This window comes from Sceloporus undulatus, chromosome 1 (assembly GCF_019175285.1).
Source record: "Sceloporus undulatus isolate JIND9_A2432 ecotype Alabama chromosome 1, SceUnd_v1.1, whole genome shotgun sequence".
Classification (NCBI taxonomy): Eukaryota; Metazoa; Chordata; class Lepidosauria; order Squamata; family Phrynosomatidae; genus Sceloporus; species Sceloporus undulatus.
Window position 1 is genome coordinate 38,387,404 of NC_056522.1, and position 20,725 is coordinate 38,408,128.

Here is a 20,725-nt window from a genome sequence, read left to right on the forward strand (position 1 = left end):
TCTATAATATTGAGTGATGGCAGTTAAAGCAGTATCAAACTGCATTAATTCTGCAGTGTAAATATAGCTAAGTTGGGCCCTTTTCTATTCTCTTTCTACTGGCAGGTAAAGATCTACCAAGTCCCTCAACTGTTATCTGACCATTAGAAAAGTTTTTTTTAATTGGAATGGTCTGTGTGTTTATCATTATTACCTTTGAACTCATGTTTTTAATATGACATTTTATCCATTTGCTTTATAATTTTTGTATTATCTGCTGCTTTAACTGCATTTGATTTTAACTCATATTGTGAGCTTCTTTGGGTCCAATACTGTGAAAAGGTGAGGTATAAATTCATTAAATAAAACAATTAGAAACCTATCCTGTTTTTTCTTTGTCCACTGTATAAATCAGGGGATTGTGCAGCCCTCCAGATGGTGGACTGAAACAGATATTAAGAGATACTCCCACCTAAAAGCAGCTGGAGGGCAATTGTTCCTGCTAGAGAAAAAAGGAGAGACGAATCCCAATTCTTTGGAGCATACAGTTTACATTTCTGTGTCAAATACGTATCTAGGATAAAAAGACACAATGACCTAAAATGGCTGATAATGTAATAAACTGAATGTAGGAAAATTTTACAATCTCTTATCCAGTGGCAACTGCAGTTGCACACAGATAACATAGCATATAAACACTGATTCATTAGATAGTGAGCTAATGTTACTATCTTTTGCTCTTGACTCAATTTGAGGTAAGATTTCCAAACTAGAATTTCCTACTGTATAAATACACCCCATAGAAGGCTGTCTCAATGTGCAGAAAGGCCTGTTTTTGAAACAGGGGGAAAAAAATCTTATTTTTTGCAATTAAAATAATGTGAGGGAATGTAGTCTTTCCTTTGGTTACTGATATGACTTTGTCATCAATACGACAAGTAATATTAGTTTTGTATTGGAAGCGATGGGTTTAAACTAGCATAAATTTAAAATCTGGCTCAAGTTATTTTCTTTTATGTTTAATAGAAATGTCCTGCAAATCTTTTGAGAACTCTTTCTTCAGTAATTGATGCACAGAAGTTATTGAGCTGAGCTCTCTCTCTCTCTCTCTCTCTCTCTCTCTCTGGCTGAACTGGAACATATTTCCTCTTTCTTGCTGCTCTGTGGTTAATGCCAGCTTCAGAAACTATAATTTATGCTTGAAACTTTTAAGTTTCAAGTACAACAGATTAATAAATGGCCCAATTGGCATTTTGAGGTTCCATCAGGCTGAAATAATTGTTGCCTGTGCTGGTGTTTAGCAGTTAAAAGAGACCATGGAAATCAACCGTTTGATTCTCAATTTCATACTGTGCCATACAATCAATTCTTTTTAGTCAGACTGTCTCTAGATTTACTTCTGAGCCATAGTAAAATGAGGAAGCTTTCATTAATCTTTCAGATGCTTCATATTAATGACAAGGCTCTTGCATGAACAATGTAACAGCAATTAAAAAGCCCATTAATCTGCATTACAGCTATTAAAGATGCATGTCATTAAAGGGTATGGAGTTTGATTCATTTTAGCACCCCCCAAAAAATGGAGCAATTATGGCCTGGCAATGCACTTTGTCATCAAATTAGGTTGGGTTTTCCAGCAAATGGCTTTGCAGCATTTAGCTCCTCTCCTATTTTATTATTCATGACTGAAATGTGGAAGTCAAGACCTTTGAAATTACTTTACCTTCTTGTGGAGTGGAGATGTTCAAGGCATGTGAGCTCTCGGTACAGCCAGCCAAAGTGCAAGCCGTTAGGGTTATAGCATAGTTTGCAAAGGGCCGCAAGCCTGTCAGCATCCCTGCAACAGAAAGAAGCAATGCTCTTTGAGCGTATGTACACAGCAGGCAAGGATCAAGGAGCATGTAGATGTGCCATAAGATTACTGAGTGCAAGAGTGGACCTAATTGTACACAATAAACAGGAATCTGTTGAACCTAAAAGTACTGTTAGCTATATGGGGAAAAACTCATGTTTGTCAGAGGTTTTCATCTTAGGCCTATTTAGATGTTCCAAGATTGGGATAATTCAGCACATGGGGGAAGTATCCAGATTGTCTCCAGTGGCATCACCTCTGCTGTACCTATATGAATCAGTCCATGCATGTGAATTATGTGCCTATTATCTCTATCCCGCTTTCCTCTTTTGCAAGATACAGATCACAGTACAGAATGCCTAACGTGATGCAACATTAGCTGCATGGCTGCAATTAATGTGCCCTTCCTTCCTTCCTTCCTTCCTTCCTTCCTTCCTTCCTTCCTTCCCTTTTTCCCTTTCAGAAATGTCAGGCCTGGAAAAGCCTGAGCCACCTCAATCACATGGTGAAGAGATTCACTTGAAATACAAACAGCACCTTTTTAAAAATTCCTTTTTTGTTGAGAGATAAAGAGTTAAAACTTTATCTTCCTCTCTTGTCAAGTTTGCTGGTTGCTTGAGCTTCTCTACAGCTGCTAATTACATATCAAAAGACAACAAAATAAAAGAGATGTTAACTGCATTCAAGTCTAAGGCTGCTGCCAAACTGCAGAATTAATATAGTTTGACACAGCTTTAACTGTCATTGCCCATCCTATGGAATCCTGGGATTTGTACTTTGTTCTGGCACCATAACTCTCTGAGAGAGAAAGCTAAATATCTCACAAAACTACAAATCCCAGAAATCCACAGCATTAAACCATGGCAGATAAACCAGTGTCAAACTGCATTAATTCTGCAGTGTAGATGCAGCCTTGGTTGCCCCAGAACCTACCTATGCAGGCAAAATGTAGGTATATATAAAGCAGGATATAGCTAGAAGGCACGGTATCCAAGATTTCAGAGATAATGCCATGGGGTACAATCTTGATTCTCCCTCCATGTGTTCTTAAGAGGTTCTTTGCGCAAGACACAACTAATGCATAGAGACCAGCAATAGATCTGTTGGGCTCAGTCTAAATCCACCATTCATATATTGATTTCCTCCCAACTTTAGAATATCTTAGTCGAATTCATGGGTTTACTGTAGGTCAAATGGTGAGCAATCTTTAATATGTTTCACATATTGGTAGCCCATCTGCACTTTTTTGCTTTGCACAAAATTGTTCCCCAAGAAATGGTAAAAGCAGACAGGAAATAGAGACCAAGACAATTAATATGGAAAGTGGAGTCGAAGGCTTTCATGGCCAGCATCCATAGTTTTTTTTTTGTGGGTTTTTTCGGGCTATGTGGCCATGTTCTAGAAGAGTTTCTTCCTGATGTTTCGCCAGCATCTGCTACCAGCCACAGATGCCAGCCACAGATGCTGGCAAAACATCAGGAAGAAACTCTTCTAGAACATGGCCACATAGCCCAAGAAACCCCACAAAAAAAATGGAAAGTGTTTTTTTTTTTAAAGTATTAAAACAAAAGATCATGCAGGAATAGAAATATCTTTTGAGTGGCTACATTTCAAAGCACTGTCAGGTGTTTGTGTTTGCTATGGCGACTTGCTCAGGAACATAGCTGGCAAGGCATTTGTGAATCTTAAAATTAAGTACTTTTTCCTGTCAAATTCCAATAATAATATGTACTAGAACTTTTAGAGATCTGAATGCACATGTAACACTTGACCTCAATAATCCTTAGAATAACTTTAGAAGGTTGCTCACTGTTGTTGCTATGTTGCTGAATGTGGGCTGAAGTTGGGAGTTAATGGAATGTGCAAGACCATGTGCTAAATCACACATATCTGCATTAATCAATCAGTTACTAAATACAGCTATGATCATGTGATTCAATATCATGAACTGGAATTGTTTTTTTAATGCAAGACCACTGCAAAATGAAAAAAAGAGCAGAAAATCCACCAGTCCTTCCATTTCTGAACAATCCAAGCTATATGTATAAAATGTGATTACAGGAGTGAATAAGAGGAGACATAGCCACAAATGTGGTGATATCTATCTATCTATCTATCTATCTATCTATCTATCTATCTATCTATCCATTGACACATTGTGGTGATGCCTGTCCGTCCGTCCGTCCGTCCGTCCATCATGTTGATCCCTTTCTTAGTCCAACCAAGCTTTCAAAGCTAACAGGATTATTCATATTTAAAGTCATTTTTCAGGGAAATATGTGACTATGTAAAGGAGTCACAGAGCACAGGCTGATAGTCAGTGTAGCTGGTGCAAACAAGTGATACAGGTACTGAATTTCTGCCTTCATATACAGGTGGCCACATTTTGAACCAACAGAATTTCAGAACATCTTCAGAAGCAGCTCCCCAACCTCAAATGGTATCACTAGGGGGTGTGGGTGGTTCAGACTACACCAGGTGGCATTTCAGAGTGGGGATGACACCTGATTAGGCCCTCCTCTCTTTGCCATCACTGGTGGGGTGAGATGCACTTTCCAGGTCTGGTGGGGCTGCTGGCCGGCTGCAAAAGGGGGGTGCTGCTGCCACCAGCAGCTGTGGAACCCCAGACCTCCCCCTTCTTGCCATCATCACATCTTTTTCCCAGATGGCTGTTGGGTGGCAGCAGCAAATAATCACAGCTGTCAGCACCTGACCCTTCTTCTCCACTGCCTTAGCTTTCTCAGCCAAAAGAGCCACAGCTATGGAGGAGTCTGAATGGATGGGCACCGGCTTTCAGCCATGCCATTGGTGCCTGCCCCTTCTTCCTCCTTGCCTTGGCTCCTTTGGCTGAGAGAGTCCTGGCTGCAGAGAAGTCCAAACAAGAAGCCATGCTCTCTTCCCTCCCCTTCCATTACCTTGCTTGCCCCACTGTCCAGCAGTCCCCTTGGCAGTCATTTCTGGTAGGGGGACAGGTGGGTGGCTAGGTAAATGAGACAGAATGAGGGGAGGGGAGGGGAGGGTGGACAGGGTAGGCTGCTGCCACAGGTACTCCCTGGCAGCCTTTTTTTTTTTTTTTTTTGATCTGGCTGTGCAGCAGTTGGTCAACAGGGAGGGAGGGTGGTGCAGTATGTTACAGATACACCTGTCGTCCTTTCTAGATAATTGCATCAGGTAACACCAACCATAGTGATGTCATTGCCCACCCCACTAAAAAACAAAACAAAACAAAACCCACATAACACTTCTCTGTGCATGTGTAAAGCATTAGAAATATAAAAAATTACAAGCTAGAACCAATAATTAGAGGCAGCATATTAAACATAAAACAAAAATAAAATAAAGGCAATAGCAATACTTGAAAAATTACAGTTTGTAAAACCAACAGCAAAGCAGAAGATTGCTGTGGAGGGGAGCCACCAATAAAGACAAAGTTCCAAAGAATGGAGGAAAGGCCACAACGTTATTAAACAGAAAACAGCAAAGGTCGGATTGGCCCAAAGCATGAGGTCTGTTTCTGGAACATCGATCAACCCACTGGTTGCTAGATGAACTGAAATGCCTGGTCACGGCCAGGCTTTGGGATTACATAGGAGCTATATAAAATGCAACTGGCCGATCACACATTCTCAGTTAAGCCTCTAGTCACCAGGAGGCGCTGCCATGATGTGGCCCCCGCAATGGCCACAGCGCATGCCCTCAGTGCTCCCGGGTCCCTAAGGACTCCGGATCCAGTGCTACGCAGCCCTGAAATCATGGCCACCAGATCTATGACCTATGTTGCCACCCCAAGTTGTGAGAAGAAAACCCAGACCCAGGGAGGGAGGGTGGGAGTGCCGGGCAAAAATGGTGCCAGAAGCCACATGGCCTTAAATTGACCAGGAGGAGAGGGAGGGGCAGAGGGAGGAAGGGAGCCCCCCTCCTGTCGCAACCAGTCAATTGTTGCCCTGGAGGACCAGGGCAGCCAATTGGGAGAGACCAACGGCATCCCGAGCATGCTGGGAAGTTGAGGTCGCAGCGGGAGGCCCTCCAAACTTCCCTGGCCGGCAAATCGTGGGTCTGTGGGCCCCAGCAACGTATGCTGGGTGCACCCAGGCCTGCAGCACAGGAGAAGGTTGCACCGGGCCCCAGCAGCAACCCAGCTGTCCCGGTAAAGGAGTTTTTAAAATGTCTGAGAAAGTAAAATTTATTTACTTTGTGCAAAAAGACTACGGTGCTGCTGCTAGGTGAGCCCCTCTGGCAAGAGCATGCTACAGATGCAAATTTATTGTTGGAAAGTCTCTCTTATAGCCAATTGCTTCACCTTATTTTCGAGGGCAAATGGAATAGAGCCTCAGACAAACACCTCAATGTCCTTGTAGGTAAGTATGAAAGGAGATCCTCTTTCAGTGACTCCAGCCCATTAAAACTTCAAAGTTGAAAAACAGCATTGTGAGCTGGGCTAAGAAATAGACTGGCAGACAGTGGAAACAGGAAAATATTGGCATAATCTAATTATATTGACTAGTCCCAGAGAGTAATGAACCAGCCTATGCTGCACTAGCTGAGGTTTCCAGACTGTATTCTAAGACAGCCCTATGTATAACACATTGCAATAATCAGACATAATATTTTTAGGTGAACTGAAAAGATAAATGTTTCACCATAAAGCTATCTAATTAAACCACACCACCTTAAAACTATCTAGTCAGACATTTTAAAAAATATTAAAATAATGAGAAAAAACTGGGTAATTGAGTTTTATTTCACATGTTGTCTGCCAATTGTGATTTTTCAATGAGATTGACAAGAACTACTTTAGAACCTTGATGGTATTCTACTGTACGTTTTTTATTCATTTCCTTCATTTTCCTCCAATAAATTAAAACAAAGCCTCAAGGTTTGTCTTCCTAAACAGATACTAAATTAAATATTACTAATAATTAAACAGGAGCTATTTTAATAAAGCTGAAAACTTACTCTGCATATCAAGTGGACCTCTTTGGCTAGGTGTGATTTCAGTTCGCTGCTACACTCTTAACTTTACATCCATATTTAACAAATGACATTATTCAGTTTCATGGGGTCACTGTGTCAAAATGTCTGTGTTAGGATTTTAATTTATTTCCAAAGGTTCCCTTCACTGGGCAGAAAGAGTGGTACCTTCCATTGATTTACTGTCTGTAATCCACCATGTGGATTTTCTAAAGAGTGGAATTTTTGCTGCAATTTTTTAAAATGGCAAAATCTGGCTGCATTGCAGAAGTATTACCACTGCAAGATGACAAGGGATCTGAATATTGTTGACATAAATTGAATTTTCTGGCACTCAGAGAAAGTTCAATGTGAATACAGTGAGTCTTATTATTTATTCATCTTGTTACATTGTGTATAAACTGTATTTTTCATCCTTTTAGCATTTTTTACATTTGATACCTGTGGTATTATTAATATTTACAAAAACAATATCAACTAAAAGAAAGATGGAGAAGACATAATAGATGTTAACAGCTTAAGAAATTATAATTATTTGACAAAGATGATAGGAATATAAATTTCATCATCATCAGGGAAATAATGTTGTTGTTGTGTGCCTTAACATCATTTCTCAATTCTGACAACCACAAGGTGAGCCTATCATGGGATTTTCTTGGCAAAAGTTGTTCAGTGCAGATTTGCCTTTGCCTTCATCTGAGGCTCAGAGTATGAGTTGCCCAAGGTTGCCCACTGGGTTTCCATGGCCAAGTGTGGATTTGAACCATGGTCCCCAGAGTCCTAGTTCAGTGTTCAAACCACTACTATGCTGACTCTCTCAGAGAGATAGTATTCCTATTATAGGAGCTTATTGCATGGCCTCCGGTGCCTGACTTACCTCTTCCAAATTTGGCTCAAATCCAGAGGTTAGGCTGATTTTATTGCATGGACTTTTCTCTCAAAACAGCTTCTCGTCTCCAGTGCTGAATTTGGACCCCATAAATTGCTTCAGCGGCCATTTTTTCCAAATCGGAAGCTTCTGGTTTGGAAAAAATGGCCATAGAAACAACTTTCGGGGTCTGAATTCAGCACTGTGTTTGGAGAGAAAAGTCAGTGTAATAAAATCAGCCTAACTTCTGAATGTGAGCCAAATCCAGAAGAGGTACATTGGACACCATAGGCCATGCAATAAGCTCCATATTCTGCACTAATCAGGCCTCATCTGGAGTACTGTGTTAGTTCAGGGTGCCTCCTTTTAAGAAGAATATACATATGCTGGAGAAATTTCAGAGATGGGCAGTGAGGATGATAAAGAGATATAGAGAACAAAACCTGTGTGGAAAAGTTGGAGGAGCTGGGCTTGTTCAGCCTGGTGAAGAAAAGACTGTACTCATTAAATGTCCCAAGGGCTGTCCCAGAGAGGAGGGGGCCGGCTTGTTCTCTGCTGTCCCAGAGAGTAATAATAATAATATAATTTATTTCTACACCGCTATTCCAAAGATCACAGCGGTGTACAGCAAGTAAATAGAACAATTAAAACAACATAACCCAAATACCCCAACATACACAATATCATGTTACAATAAAACAATAAAACAGTTAACAGTAGGACCAGGTCTAATGGTTTGAAATTAAAGGAGGGTAGATTTCAAGTGAACATTAGAAGGAACGTTTTGACAGTGAGAGCAATTCAGCAATGGAACTAATTGGCTAGAAAGATGGTGGGACCTCCTTTTTTGGTTGTCTTCAAAAAGAGACAAGATAGCTGCCTGCTGGGAACGCTCTAGCTCAGTGATTCCCAAACTTTGGTTCTCCAGATGTTTTGGACTTTTGCTCCCCAAAATTCCAACTGTTGGCCAAGCTGGCTGGAGCACCTGGGAGTTGAAGTCCCAAACACCTGGAAGACCAAAGTTTGAGAACCACTGCTGTAGCTGGATTTCCTGCACTGAAAAGGGGTTGGGCTCAATGGACTATGGCGCCCCTTCCAACTCTGTGATTCTATTGTCATCACCATCACCATCACCATCACCATCACCATCACCATCACCATCACCACCACCACCACCACCACCACCATATGTTTATTCAAATATGACATTTCAGGCCAAATGACAAAATGAATGAATGAATGAATGTTGCCTATAGTAAAATCTACTCTTTTACAATGCACACTCTGTGTGGGGAATATGACCGTGGGGCTCCTAATATTGATCAAAGATCCTAGGATGTATCCACGCTATACAATTATATCACCAAATCCTAGGAAATCCTGGGATTTATAGTTTGTAGAATGGCACATAAAAATCTCTGCTAGACAGCTCAAGTGCTGTAGGTCAGTGGAGTGAGCTAGAGCTTCACAACAATCAGTTCAAAGCCCCTACCAATCCACACATCCCAGGGTCCTGTAGGACACAGCCATGGCAGTTACCATAGGTTTGTTTTATTTTGTGCGCTCAAGCCATTTTGAACTCATTGTGACCCTAAGGCAAACCTATCAAAAGCTTCTCTTGGCAGGATCTGTTCAGAAAAGATCTGCCAATTGCTTTTCTCTGAGGTTGAGAGAATATGATTTATCCAAGGTCACCTAGTGGGTTTCCATGAGTGAGTGGTAATTCACACCCTGGTCTTTCAGAGTCCTAGTCCAATATCCAAATCACTATGGCATGCTGGCTCCCAAGTGATATCAAACTGCTATTATTGTAAACTACACATGCCTCTCATCTACACTGTATAAACAATGCAGTTTAACACCATATTAACTGTCATGGCTCCATCCTACAGAATCCTTGGATTTGTAGTTTTTGTGAGGCACCAGTACTCTTTGACAGATAAGCCCAAAGACCTTATAAAACTACAAATCACAAGATTCAATAGGGTGGAGCTATAGGACTTAAGTTGTGTCCCACTCTTCTACAGTTTAGATGCACCCTTAGATATGATGCAGTAGAACCCCAGCATTTGAATATGCCCAGGGCAATGCAAAGCAGGCCCCAAAAGAGTGTTTTGTGACAAAAGATTTTGGGTCTCAAATCCAGTGCCTGAAAATTTGTTTTAAATTAAAAGTTGTTTCCCCAACTCAGTACAAGCACCTATAACAGTCTCACAATATTATTCTAACAATGCATAATTAAATTCACTCAGCTAAAAATTAGTGTGTGTGTGTGTGTGCGTGCGCACACACACATCAATGATATGAGGCTTCCGACTTTATTCTGCAGGATAGGCAGGCGCGGAGTATAAATTTCACTGACTGACTGGAAGTGCAGAGGAAATGAGTGGGTAATGAGAGCGGAGCAGCCAGTTCTTTAATTGAATTAAAAGCTGGGTGACACCAATGCAGACACCTGTCCAATTACAGACAGGCCAAGGTGTTTACCATTGCTGTACAAGCGATTTGAAGATGACAGAAATCTTTCCGCCCACAGATTAACATAATGAAGGAGAACAGATTACAGTGGATGCTAGCCAAACAGCTAGGTTGGCAGCTGAGAGAGGAGGAAAAAGTAGCTTACTGAACTATGTAAAGAAAAGAAAGTGCACTTTTTTGTGCTTATCAATACTGCACTCTATTTGCATTTGCCAGCTTGCTTTTTTTAGAAGACAGCAGGTGGCAGGAAGAGAAATAAAGAGAAAATATCTGAAGATCCACATTTTAGTAAAACCAAAAAGGACAGATATAACATTTAACAGATCACCCAGTAACTTCTACAGAGTTGATCTTTCCAGGAATAGGTGGTTTGGTCACTCTTCAGGCTTTCCTTAACATTTTCTTTTAATGACAGAGCAGGATCTTCATGTAAGAGAGAGTTGTAGGAGAGAGGTAAGAGTGTTTGGATAAGGTTACTTAGTAGAAGCTATACTGAAACTATGAACAATGCACAGTGAGTATCATCATCTCTTGTTCATTTTGTCCTGTTTTCTACCACAGGGCCTCCTTGACTTCCCAAGGCACTGCTTGTTCTTCTTAAGTTTGAATGCTAACTTGCAAGTCAACCAGAGATGTTTCCAGAAAGCAAACAACAAAACATAAATGCTATTCATATATCATACATACATACATTTTGTTACTGGATCACAATTTAAAATTCAATCCAGCTCCCAATACTGGACATAATGCTGTACTGTAGTCCTGAAACCACTTAGATATGGTAAACTGATATATATCAGTGCTACTTATATGCTGGCAATGTAGAAATGAAAAGCAGTGCCAGCAGATAGAGTCATTTGTGATGATGGACCTATAAAATTGTTCAGAATGAAGAAAAATTGGGTCTTCCATGCTTCCTGATTTAAACAGGTTTGCACAAAGTGGGACCCCAGGCCATTTCTAAGGAGAGTAAAAATAGGTCCTGCTGCAATATATAATAATATAATGTATAAAAAGATAGGTTAAACATCAGGACGCAAGAAAGATAAATTTCAGCTAAAACACATAAATTGGAAATGACTTGAAGGCACACAAAAACAAAAACATGGGTAGAAGTCCTTAGCACTGACCCTGGTACACCCCATTATTTTCCCAGCCTGCCTGTTTCATAAAACAGTTCTTTATATTGGTATTGATATGCAGATAGCAACTGTGGCTGTTATAGGGATAAGAATATTCAAGTAGTACAGTAGTACATTAGAGGTCTAGCTGCTACCCAGCATTTGTTGCTGGTCTTCCAATTCCCCAAAGCTTACCACTGCAAAAGGCAGAGATCCAGAAGTTGTGATAGGTTGTATTGTGTCAAAGGCTTCTCTGATTGAATGTTTTTTTACTATCGCTAGCATTAGTTAACAGCTCAGAACTTGGGGAATGGAGTTCCAATACCTCTCTGAGATATAATAGCCCTGTTTAAATATTTGAAGGGATGTCATGTTGAGGATGGAGCAAGTATTTTTTCTGCTGCTCCAGAGATTACGACACCAAACAATGGATGCAAACTACAGGAAAAGAGATTCTACCCAAACATTAGGAGGAACTTCCTGACAGTAAGCGTTGTTTCACAGTGGAACACACTCCCTAAAGTATGATGAAATCTCCTTTTTTGGAGGTTTTTAAACAGAGGCTGGATGATTATCTGTCGGGGGTGTTTTGAGTGTGTATTCCTGCATGGCAGGAGGTTGGACTGGATGGCCTGTGAGGTCTGTTCTAGTTTTATGATTCTGCCTTTATGCAGGTTCTCCACAGCAGAGCACCACCACCTCTCCCTTTGCAAACATACATTTGGGAAAGGAAACTTGGCAGGGAGGTTGCCATAGAGGTGTGCTAAGTACATGTTCTTCCTGATTACAAGGCCCAAGCATATTGCCAAGGCAACCAGACCAATATTCTCTCTTTGGCATTTGATACTGTGACAAGTATGCACAGTAAAACAAAGGAGCGTACTCAGTTGTTTTTGTAACAGGGATGTGTTTCCCCCTTAGCCCATATACTTTCTGAGGGCAAATAATGATATTATCACTATAGCTGGCTATCTTATTGTATTCATTACGTGATTCCTAATTGGGGATGGATTAATCAGCCTACTTCTGTGTCAGTTTTGCATATATTCAGCGGTAACTATTCAATTTTTGCAATCTGTGTGCATTTATAAAAATGAATGAAAAGAGCCATTCTTTTTCCATAGGCAATTGTCCCTAACATATGTATCATTAACGAAGTATTGGTACAATTGTGTATACAAACTTTCGTGATACATGCATTTTTGTATGGTACTTTTGAGTTAAGAGCTGCATTACAAAATTTGGAGAAGTACATGGTCTAATTAAAAATAATAATTGTAAGCCACTCTGATAGCCTTTAGGACTGAAGGGTGGGGCATAAATAAATAAATAAATAAATCTGTTCTGAATAGCATAAATTCTGGGAAGTACTTACTTACAGTTTACTTAAAAATTAATAGCAAATGATAAAAGCAGAAACAACTCCCCAAAAGATGGTTAAAGAAACAACACACTGGGACTGAAAACACATTTTGGGTTGGGAATGGAAAATACAGAAATGTACTAGATTTTTTAAAGAACCTTCCTGAAAAACAATCAGAGTAAAAAAAATTCATTGCAGCATTGTTTGAAATTACAATGGTATCACAATGCTCAGGTTTTGTGTGAAGGAAAATATCTCTTTCTGACTTTGCTCTAAAAACATGCAAATGCCGCATTTAGATGGTTGATTCATACATTTGCTCACTGAAAGCAGATAATATAAACTCTGTGTTCCTGTTTCTCTTTTAAAACTCTATCACTAGTGAGTCACACTTTTATTGGTGTTAAGCGCTAATGCATTTTGCATTAACGCTTCGTGGTGAGATCTCTGGATTGGCTGGTGCCAAAGAGCTTAATAGAGATGCCAACACTCCTGAATTACATGGGATGCTAACACTTTGAAAACATCAATAATGCTTACTTTATGCTTATTGAATGCACTTTCAAGCTGATCCTTTCCATCAATGGAAGATTAGAGACAACTTCAATGGTGCTACTTCTGACCCTGATTTGACATCTGTCTATCTTCTGATGAATTTACATTAGATTTACTCATGGCTGAAAAGCTATGACCAGGGGCTCTCATTTCCATTTTGTGCTAAAGCTAAACCTACACTTGTGAAAATAATGCCAAATATTCATGCTATGATGATATCAGAATCAAACTGACACCAGAATTTCAAATTTCATAAGTCAGAATTGAAAAGTGAGGAGAATGGTAAAAAGGCAGCTGAAAGGGAAAGTCAAGAGAGTCAAATCCAGAATGTTTCAGGGTTGCTCAAACAACAATGATGGCAAAGCTCAGAATATCTACTATAGGCTAGTCTCAAATAAGTTACAAAAATAGGTTGGTTTTTTGTTTTGGAACGGGGAGTATTAAATATTAAATAGAATGTTAAACACTGAAAGGAATTCTAAAGCACAATAAGGAGAAGGAAGTTTGAACAACAAAGGCAAATAGCTTTGGTAAGATATGAAGTTCTAAACCATTCCAAAAGGCTGAAAATAGAGAATCACTATGCCCAGATGGCATATGTCCAAGAATAATTAAAGATAAATGTGAAATATTTAATGTCTCTAAGAAGTATCTCCACTGCAGGATTGGAAAATGCTGCAGAGAAAATGTAAGTTGTTTATTGGTAAATCATTGCAAAAATCCCCCCCCCCCCACTATAAAAAGGCAAAAAATACACCAAGCCAAGGCAAATCAGCTGGTGGATCAAATTCCAGTCTAGCTCCATAAACTGAAACCATAGCAAGCAGTGGGTAAACAGGAATGCAGGGAAGGTGGGTTTGGAAACCAGTAACAGAGTGAATGGCTACAGCACAGAGCAGAAAGAACTTTTCATCTAAGAAAGACTCAACTAGGTTGCCTTGGAAGGGAAGTCTACATCTTAGCACCAACCCCTAAAATGAGTTCTTACATTCTTAGAACAGGTTCAAAAACACCCACAGTTCTGCTCATGTATGCAAAGAAAACTTCTAGCACATTTGAGACTGAGAGAAAGATGTCTGCAGTATAAGCTTTCATAGATCAGGTCTACTTCATCAGATACAGTCTCAAAGGTACTGCAAGTTCGTTTTGCATAGTGATCCAGAGTAACATGGTTGTGTCTTTGAGTTCTGCTCACTGTTATTCTGAACAGTTTCATATTGGTGTTAAACTTGCTTTCTAGGTTCTTTGACTCAAAGAGAAGCTAGGCCTTTTTAAATAGAAAACATTGTAATCACTTTGGATTACAGTAGTTGCTTAAACGGTTGTTATACATCAAATATACTACACAGGGCCTCAGCTATTTGTAACCTTTGACTGCTTGGTTCAGGTTTACTGTTATCACAGAAGACAATACAGCTAGCTATGAAACAAGGAACATGAGCTAACCTTCCTAGACAGATGCCACAAATGAACTCACTGTCATCACCATCTGTGTGCAGTCTTACAGAATAAATGGCTGTGTATACCTAAGTCAGGATAATCTGTGCCATCGTATTTCCAGTGTCTATACATGCTCTTGAAAGCTGGGCAGTGAAAAAATATGACAACAAGACCAACTTATTTACAATGAGGCACGGATAACATGGACTCTTTAACCTAGAAAGAGTGAATGTTACCAGGAAGAAGCCCTGCTTTTGTGATATTGCAGATAGCATCCAGTTCATTGTGAAACAACCTGGCTGAAGATTTTATTAGGTAGTCTGGGGACAGATCAGGGAAGTTATCATATCTCCAAGCCATTTAGAGTTTTGTATAACAACAAAAGATAGGCATGACTGGGTAGCATATAAAGAGACAGTATAGTTCTTCAAGCAGGGTTGTATTATGTGCATTCTATACTAGCTGCTGCTTCCAAATCATATAACTCTCTTGTTGAAACACATTCACTGGCTACCGGTTCATTTCACAATTCAAAGTGCTGGTCATGATCTATAAAGTCCTGCTTGGCTTAGGTCCTGAATATCTATCTGAAAGACCATATCCCCCATATGAACCTACAAAGGTCCCAAGATCTATAAAGAAATGCTTTTTCTTGGTCTCACCACCATCACAGGTGCACTTGGTAAGGACACAAGAGAGAGCCTTCTCAGTGGCTGCTCCCTCCCAATGGAATGCCCTTCTACAGCAGGCTAAGCTGTCACCTCCCTGCTTTTCTTCCATCAGCAGGGGAACACATTTTTATTTAAGCAGTCTTTTAATATATAATCATGTCAGAGAGGTTTTTATATGGGTGTGTGCTCTAGTTATGCTTTGAACCTTCTGTATGTTTTATTTTCCTTTATACTGTTTTTAGCTAAATAATTTTAATTGTGTTTACATTTTATTGTAAAGTTTTAATGATTTTATCTGTGAGCCACTTTCTGGGAAATGAAATATAAATAAATAAATAAATAAATAAATAAATAAATATTTTTGCTGTTAGCTGCTTTGAGTTCCTGTGTTGGGAGAAAGGCACGATATGAGATGATGATGATGATGATGATGATGATAATAATAATAATAATAATAATAGATATTTAAAAATGATCTTGTGCTCAATGAAAAAATCTGTTGAAACAAATATCAACTGCCATGAGAATATGTGGATTTTAAAACTCCAAAGAAGGGGGGGGGGGTTTAAAACCATAATTTTTTCACAAAAGTATATTTTAGCATGAAAGCACTGTTTCGTGGAAATGTAGTTTTTAAACCAAACCTTTCTAAGCAGAAAAAAGTCTCCATGAAACTTTTTTTTTTGGGGGGGGGGGGGTTCAAAAAGGAAAAAAAAAACCCTGTAAAATTCCGGGGGGGGGGGGGGGGGGAGTTTCATTCTTGCATGCAATAATAAATGGATATTTATATTCCTAATTACAAGGTTACCAGTGTGTGGATCACACTGACAATTTTTCTGTATCCAGGAACAGAAATAGCTGGCAGACTAGTGGATTGTTGGGGCCTACAGTTGCAATGTGGGTCTCTAATGAAAGAAATGAATCTTGAAGCCATTAACTTTTCCCCCTTTAAATGCTTAAGGTCCATAAATCCCATGAATCCTGGGAATTGTAGCTTATTGTAACACCAGAGCTCTCCAACAGAAAAGGCTAAATGTCTCACAAAACTACAGCTCCCAGAATTCCCTAGCATTGAGCCAGGGCAGTTAAAGTGGTCTCAAACTGGATTATTTTGCACTGTGTTTTGGACCTAAGAATCAAAGGTGTGGTATAGACTGCCCAAAAAGGGCAGCCTGCCGGTGCCTGTTTTTCCACCGGAGGGAAGCCTCAGCCTGCCTCAGCCACCAAACTGCGAGGCTTCCGGCCGGCGGAAAAAGAACCTGCAAAAAGCGGGTTCTTTTGAAGCCGTGGCGGCAGTGTAACAAGTGCGCCACTGGCACATTCATTACATAAGTGCCGTGTAGTGCCGTGCCGTGCGCTCAGCACTTACATAACAATGGTGGTATACAGGGCGCCACCATTGTTATGCCCTCGTCATGTGTGAGGGTTGCGGGGCATGTGAGCGCTGCACCCTCAGCCAACCCCTAGCACGTGACAAGGGTGCTTAAAAGGCCCGTATATACTGGGCCAAAGTGTTGGTCAAAGATGCATGAACTTCTTCATGTCTTCCAATCTACAACAAATCTACAACAAACTAATGTAGGTATTAGTGGAATTCATTGTGATTTTGTAACAGATCATGTTACAAATATTTGTGTAATTAGTAAACATTAAGGCAAGATCATGACACTTTTTGACCTCACATTTTTGGAAAAGAAAATGACAATAAATCTTTCCTCCCACCCTGCTTGGATGATGGACAATTATGTGTTCATCACTAATGGATAAAATGATTGTTTTATGATTGCTATGACTATCACTCAAATGTAGGAAGAAGAAACTGGAATAATGATGCCATGGTATTTCTGCTCACTGAAATACTTTCTCTTTCAAGCCCATTTCCTCAACCATACATGGCTTGGTGAAAGCAATGTAGCAATATATGGCCAGTTCTGAAAAACTCACAGTATGACCCAGATGTGGGGAAAGAAATGCTGTGCTTTCATAGCTTATGTGGAAACCAGATTTCAATTCATTAATTCATATTCACATGCAAGATCATTTCATAAGCCTTAGTGAGTTTCATTGCCCAGTGGAGACTTGAATTTGGATCTGCCAAGCCCCAGGCCATCATTCTAACAACGAGACTATAATGGCATTGCTGTTATATCAGTGAAAAACCTCCATAACTCCTCCTCTCTCTCCAAAGACTCATTGGAGGACAGAATGTTGATCAATTTTGTAGCTAAAGGTCTATCTGTACAAGTCCAATGGTAGGCTGTAATCTTGTATTTGAAATCTTCCCCACATCTCCTGTTTCACTTTGCAACAAATTCTCCCCCAATGAGCTGTGGCTGGCATGAGTTCATTGTAGCTATTTCTCTTATTCTTTGTGTATATAACATCTGCCATGACCCATCTGTCTAAAAAAAATTATTCTTTTAAAAACAAAAAGGGAGGAGGAGCAATGTAAATGTGAGAGGTATTGTTTCCAGAATAATACTGATACCTTCCTTCTCTGATGCCCTTAGGTTGGCCATGCAAGCTTCCAGATGATAGTCCCATGTTCTTTTCCATTACTATCTTGACTTTTTTTAAAAAAAATTTTTTTTGTTATTTTTAATGTATTGTGTTATTTATTTTTCAGATATTTTACAATAATTGTTTTATACTAAATAAAATTGTTTTATACAGTACTAAAATAGAATAGAATAGAATAAGCCAGACAGCCCATGTTAATTCAAACTTAATTCAATGATCTCCATTCTATATCAGGAACACGAAGCCATTGCCGTATTCAGCTATGACAAGTTTTTGCAGATATGTGTTGGAATGAGACAAATTATTAGAATTTTGATTTGACAATACTGATTGTTAAAATGTGTATTAGATAATACAATGGTAAATATAGAGCATGAAGCAAGAAAATCATTTTTCCACTTGTCTGACTGCAGATCTGATTCACTGAGGCTTGAAATCTCATTTGCAAAAGAGGCAAAGTTCAGATGAAGAAAAGTCCAAGGGAAGTATTCAGGAAAGGCATTCCCCTCTCTAGCATATAGACATATGAATCTTGAGGAGATGTTTATTTACCCACACATGTACGACTTTCTAGAATAACTGCATGTAAAATACGATCACTGTTGTTCTATAATTCTAGTTCAAATTCCTCTATGCTTAGACCTCAGTGATGTTAAAATTCCTTTCCTTAGAAAACAATAATTTTAGATAAAGATGTCCCCTCCTTGGTGAGGTATGAACATAACACTGCACATACACAGTATCACATTTTTTGCAACTTCCTGTAGAAGCCATTTGTGACTCAAGGATTCTGGAAGAAGTACTTCAGAATGCAATTCTTTCAAGCTCTGCTATATCAAGTAAGGGCATCTGTAGTCCAACACTCTTTTCCCACAGCCTCCAAGCTGCCCAGAAGTAGGGCATGAGTAGATAAGTCCCCTTCTGCTTGCGTTTCCCAGAGACTGGTAGACTAGAGGATCCTGGCCATGCAAACTGCCAATCTTAACCATTTATAAAATTATCCCCATGATTTTTTAAAAATTCTCTTTCAAGCTATCTAGGGGCTTGTCTACTCCAGTGGGAAACCCTGTACACACCTCATAGCTCAATCAAGAGTTTTCTGAACACCACACTCACTATGGTGAGATCAGAGTAAGCTGGAACAAAAGGGCAGTCCTACAACAATCATGTGTGAGGAGTAGTTTTGGACACACATCTATGTCCTCACTACTGCCTGGATTTTCCAGGTGACTGGGGGGATAAAAGCAATTCTTTTTTCTCCAGATTTTCAGAGAAACACCCCTCATTGCTTGAAAATCCTGAAGAACATCATGTATCCTATACAGTTTGGGTACAGACTGTCTGAAAGACCACATCTCCCCATACAAATCTGCGAAAATGTTAAATTCTTCAGGGGAAGGCTTTCATTTGGTTTTACAGGCTTGCTTGGTGATGACATGCCTTCTCAGTGGCTGCTCCTACCTTCTGGAACTCTCTTCCATACCATGCTAAGATGGCACCCTCCTTGTAATCCTCTTGCTGGCAGGCCATGTGGTGCATGTCTTACTTATGTTTTTCAAACTTTTGTATATTTAATGCAATTTCATATTGCTCTAGCAAAATGATTTTAATTAATTTTTGTGGGGTTTTTTTTTTTTTTTTTGGCTATGTGGCCATGTTCTAGAAGAATTTATTCCTGATGTTTTCACCAGAGTGGGAAATATATATGCACTGTGTGTACATACACACACAGTATATATATACACACACACACATACTGTGTGACTCTGGGCAGAGAGGAGTAATTTCCATGTTCATCGGTGCCTTGTTCTGTTGTTGATGGCAAGGCCTTAGGGTGGTAGGATATGCAGAGGGTTAGTGTCTGCTTGATTAGTGATCATTATCTGCTGAGAAAACCCCTGATCTTGGGTGGTCTTCCATTTGCATTTGCTGAGTCTTAATCTTGCTGTTTTTCAGGACTGATAGCTGAACTTTGTTCACTTTAAGTGTTGCTTCTTTCCTGTTGAAGTTGTCCAGGTGTTTGTGGATTTCAATGGCTTCCCTATGCATTCTGACCTGATAGTTGTTGGCATAGTCCAGAATTTCAGTGTTTTCAGACAGCATTTTATGCCCAGGACGGTTTATAACGTGTTCTACTACTGCTGATTTTTCTGGCTGCCCAGTCTGCAGTGTCTCTCGTGTTCCTTGATTCATGTTTGCACAATGTGTTTGGTGGTCTCTATTTTAATTGCTATTAAACTTATATTCTAAAATTTTAAACTATTTTTATCTGTGAGTTGCCTTGGGTCCCTTTCTCAGAGAAATGTGACATATAAATTAAATTAATAAAGTAATACCTGGTGGAGACAAGCCCTAAATTTATGGGCTTCAGTACAATCCATGGTGACATATCTTTGGCAGCAACCTGTGGTGACTTAACTATAAACAATGCACATATGTTTTGTGCTGTTATTATGTTGAAAGCATGTGTAGCAATGGTTGCTTGGTACAAGACTGCATATACAGACTTTGTGTTCAGGCATTCATGTGAACATGCCTAAGGGTAAAACTAGGGGTGGGGTGACATTTAAGATCTTGCCTTCATAAGCATCTACAGTACTTGTAAGTTAAGTCTTTTCACAGTTAATGTGAAATTCTGAAGGGGGCTCTTTAGTTACAGTCACTTAAATGTGGCAGTGTAAAGCTCCCATGTGGGTGGAACTCAACCTTCTCAGGATTTCTGATACTAAATGCTTTCATCCAAATGATTTCCTTATAACTTCTAGAATCATGATGTTGGAAGAGATCACAAGGGCCATCCAGTCCAACCCCCTGCCGTTCAGGAATGCACCATCAAAGCACTCCTGACAAATGGCCATCCAGCTTCATTTATAAACCTTTAAAGAAGGAGATTCCACCACTCACTGA

At 39.7% G+C, this 20,725-nt stretch overlaps 1 protein-coding gene across 1 annotated transcript in view; it reads right to left on the minus strand.

The window, feature by feature from the left end:
* USH2A (usherin) overlaps nt 1–20,725 on the minus strand; it is a 665,459-nt gene that overhangs the window by 376,582 nt on the left and 268,152 nt on the right. Inside the window, 1 exon segment of the mRNA XM_042475774.1 lies at nt 1,703–1,816. Coding sequence (XP_042331708.1) covers nt 1,703–1,816 — 114 coding nt within the window.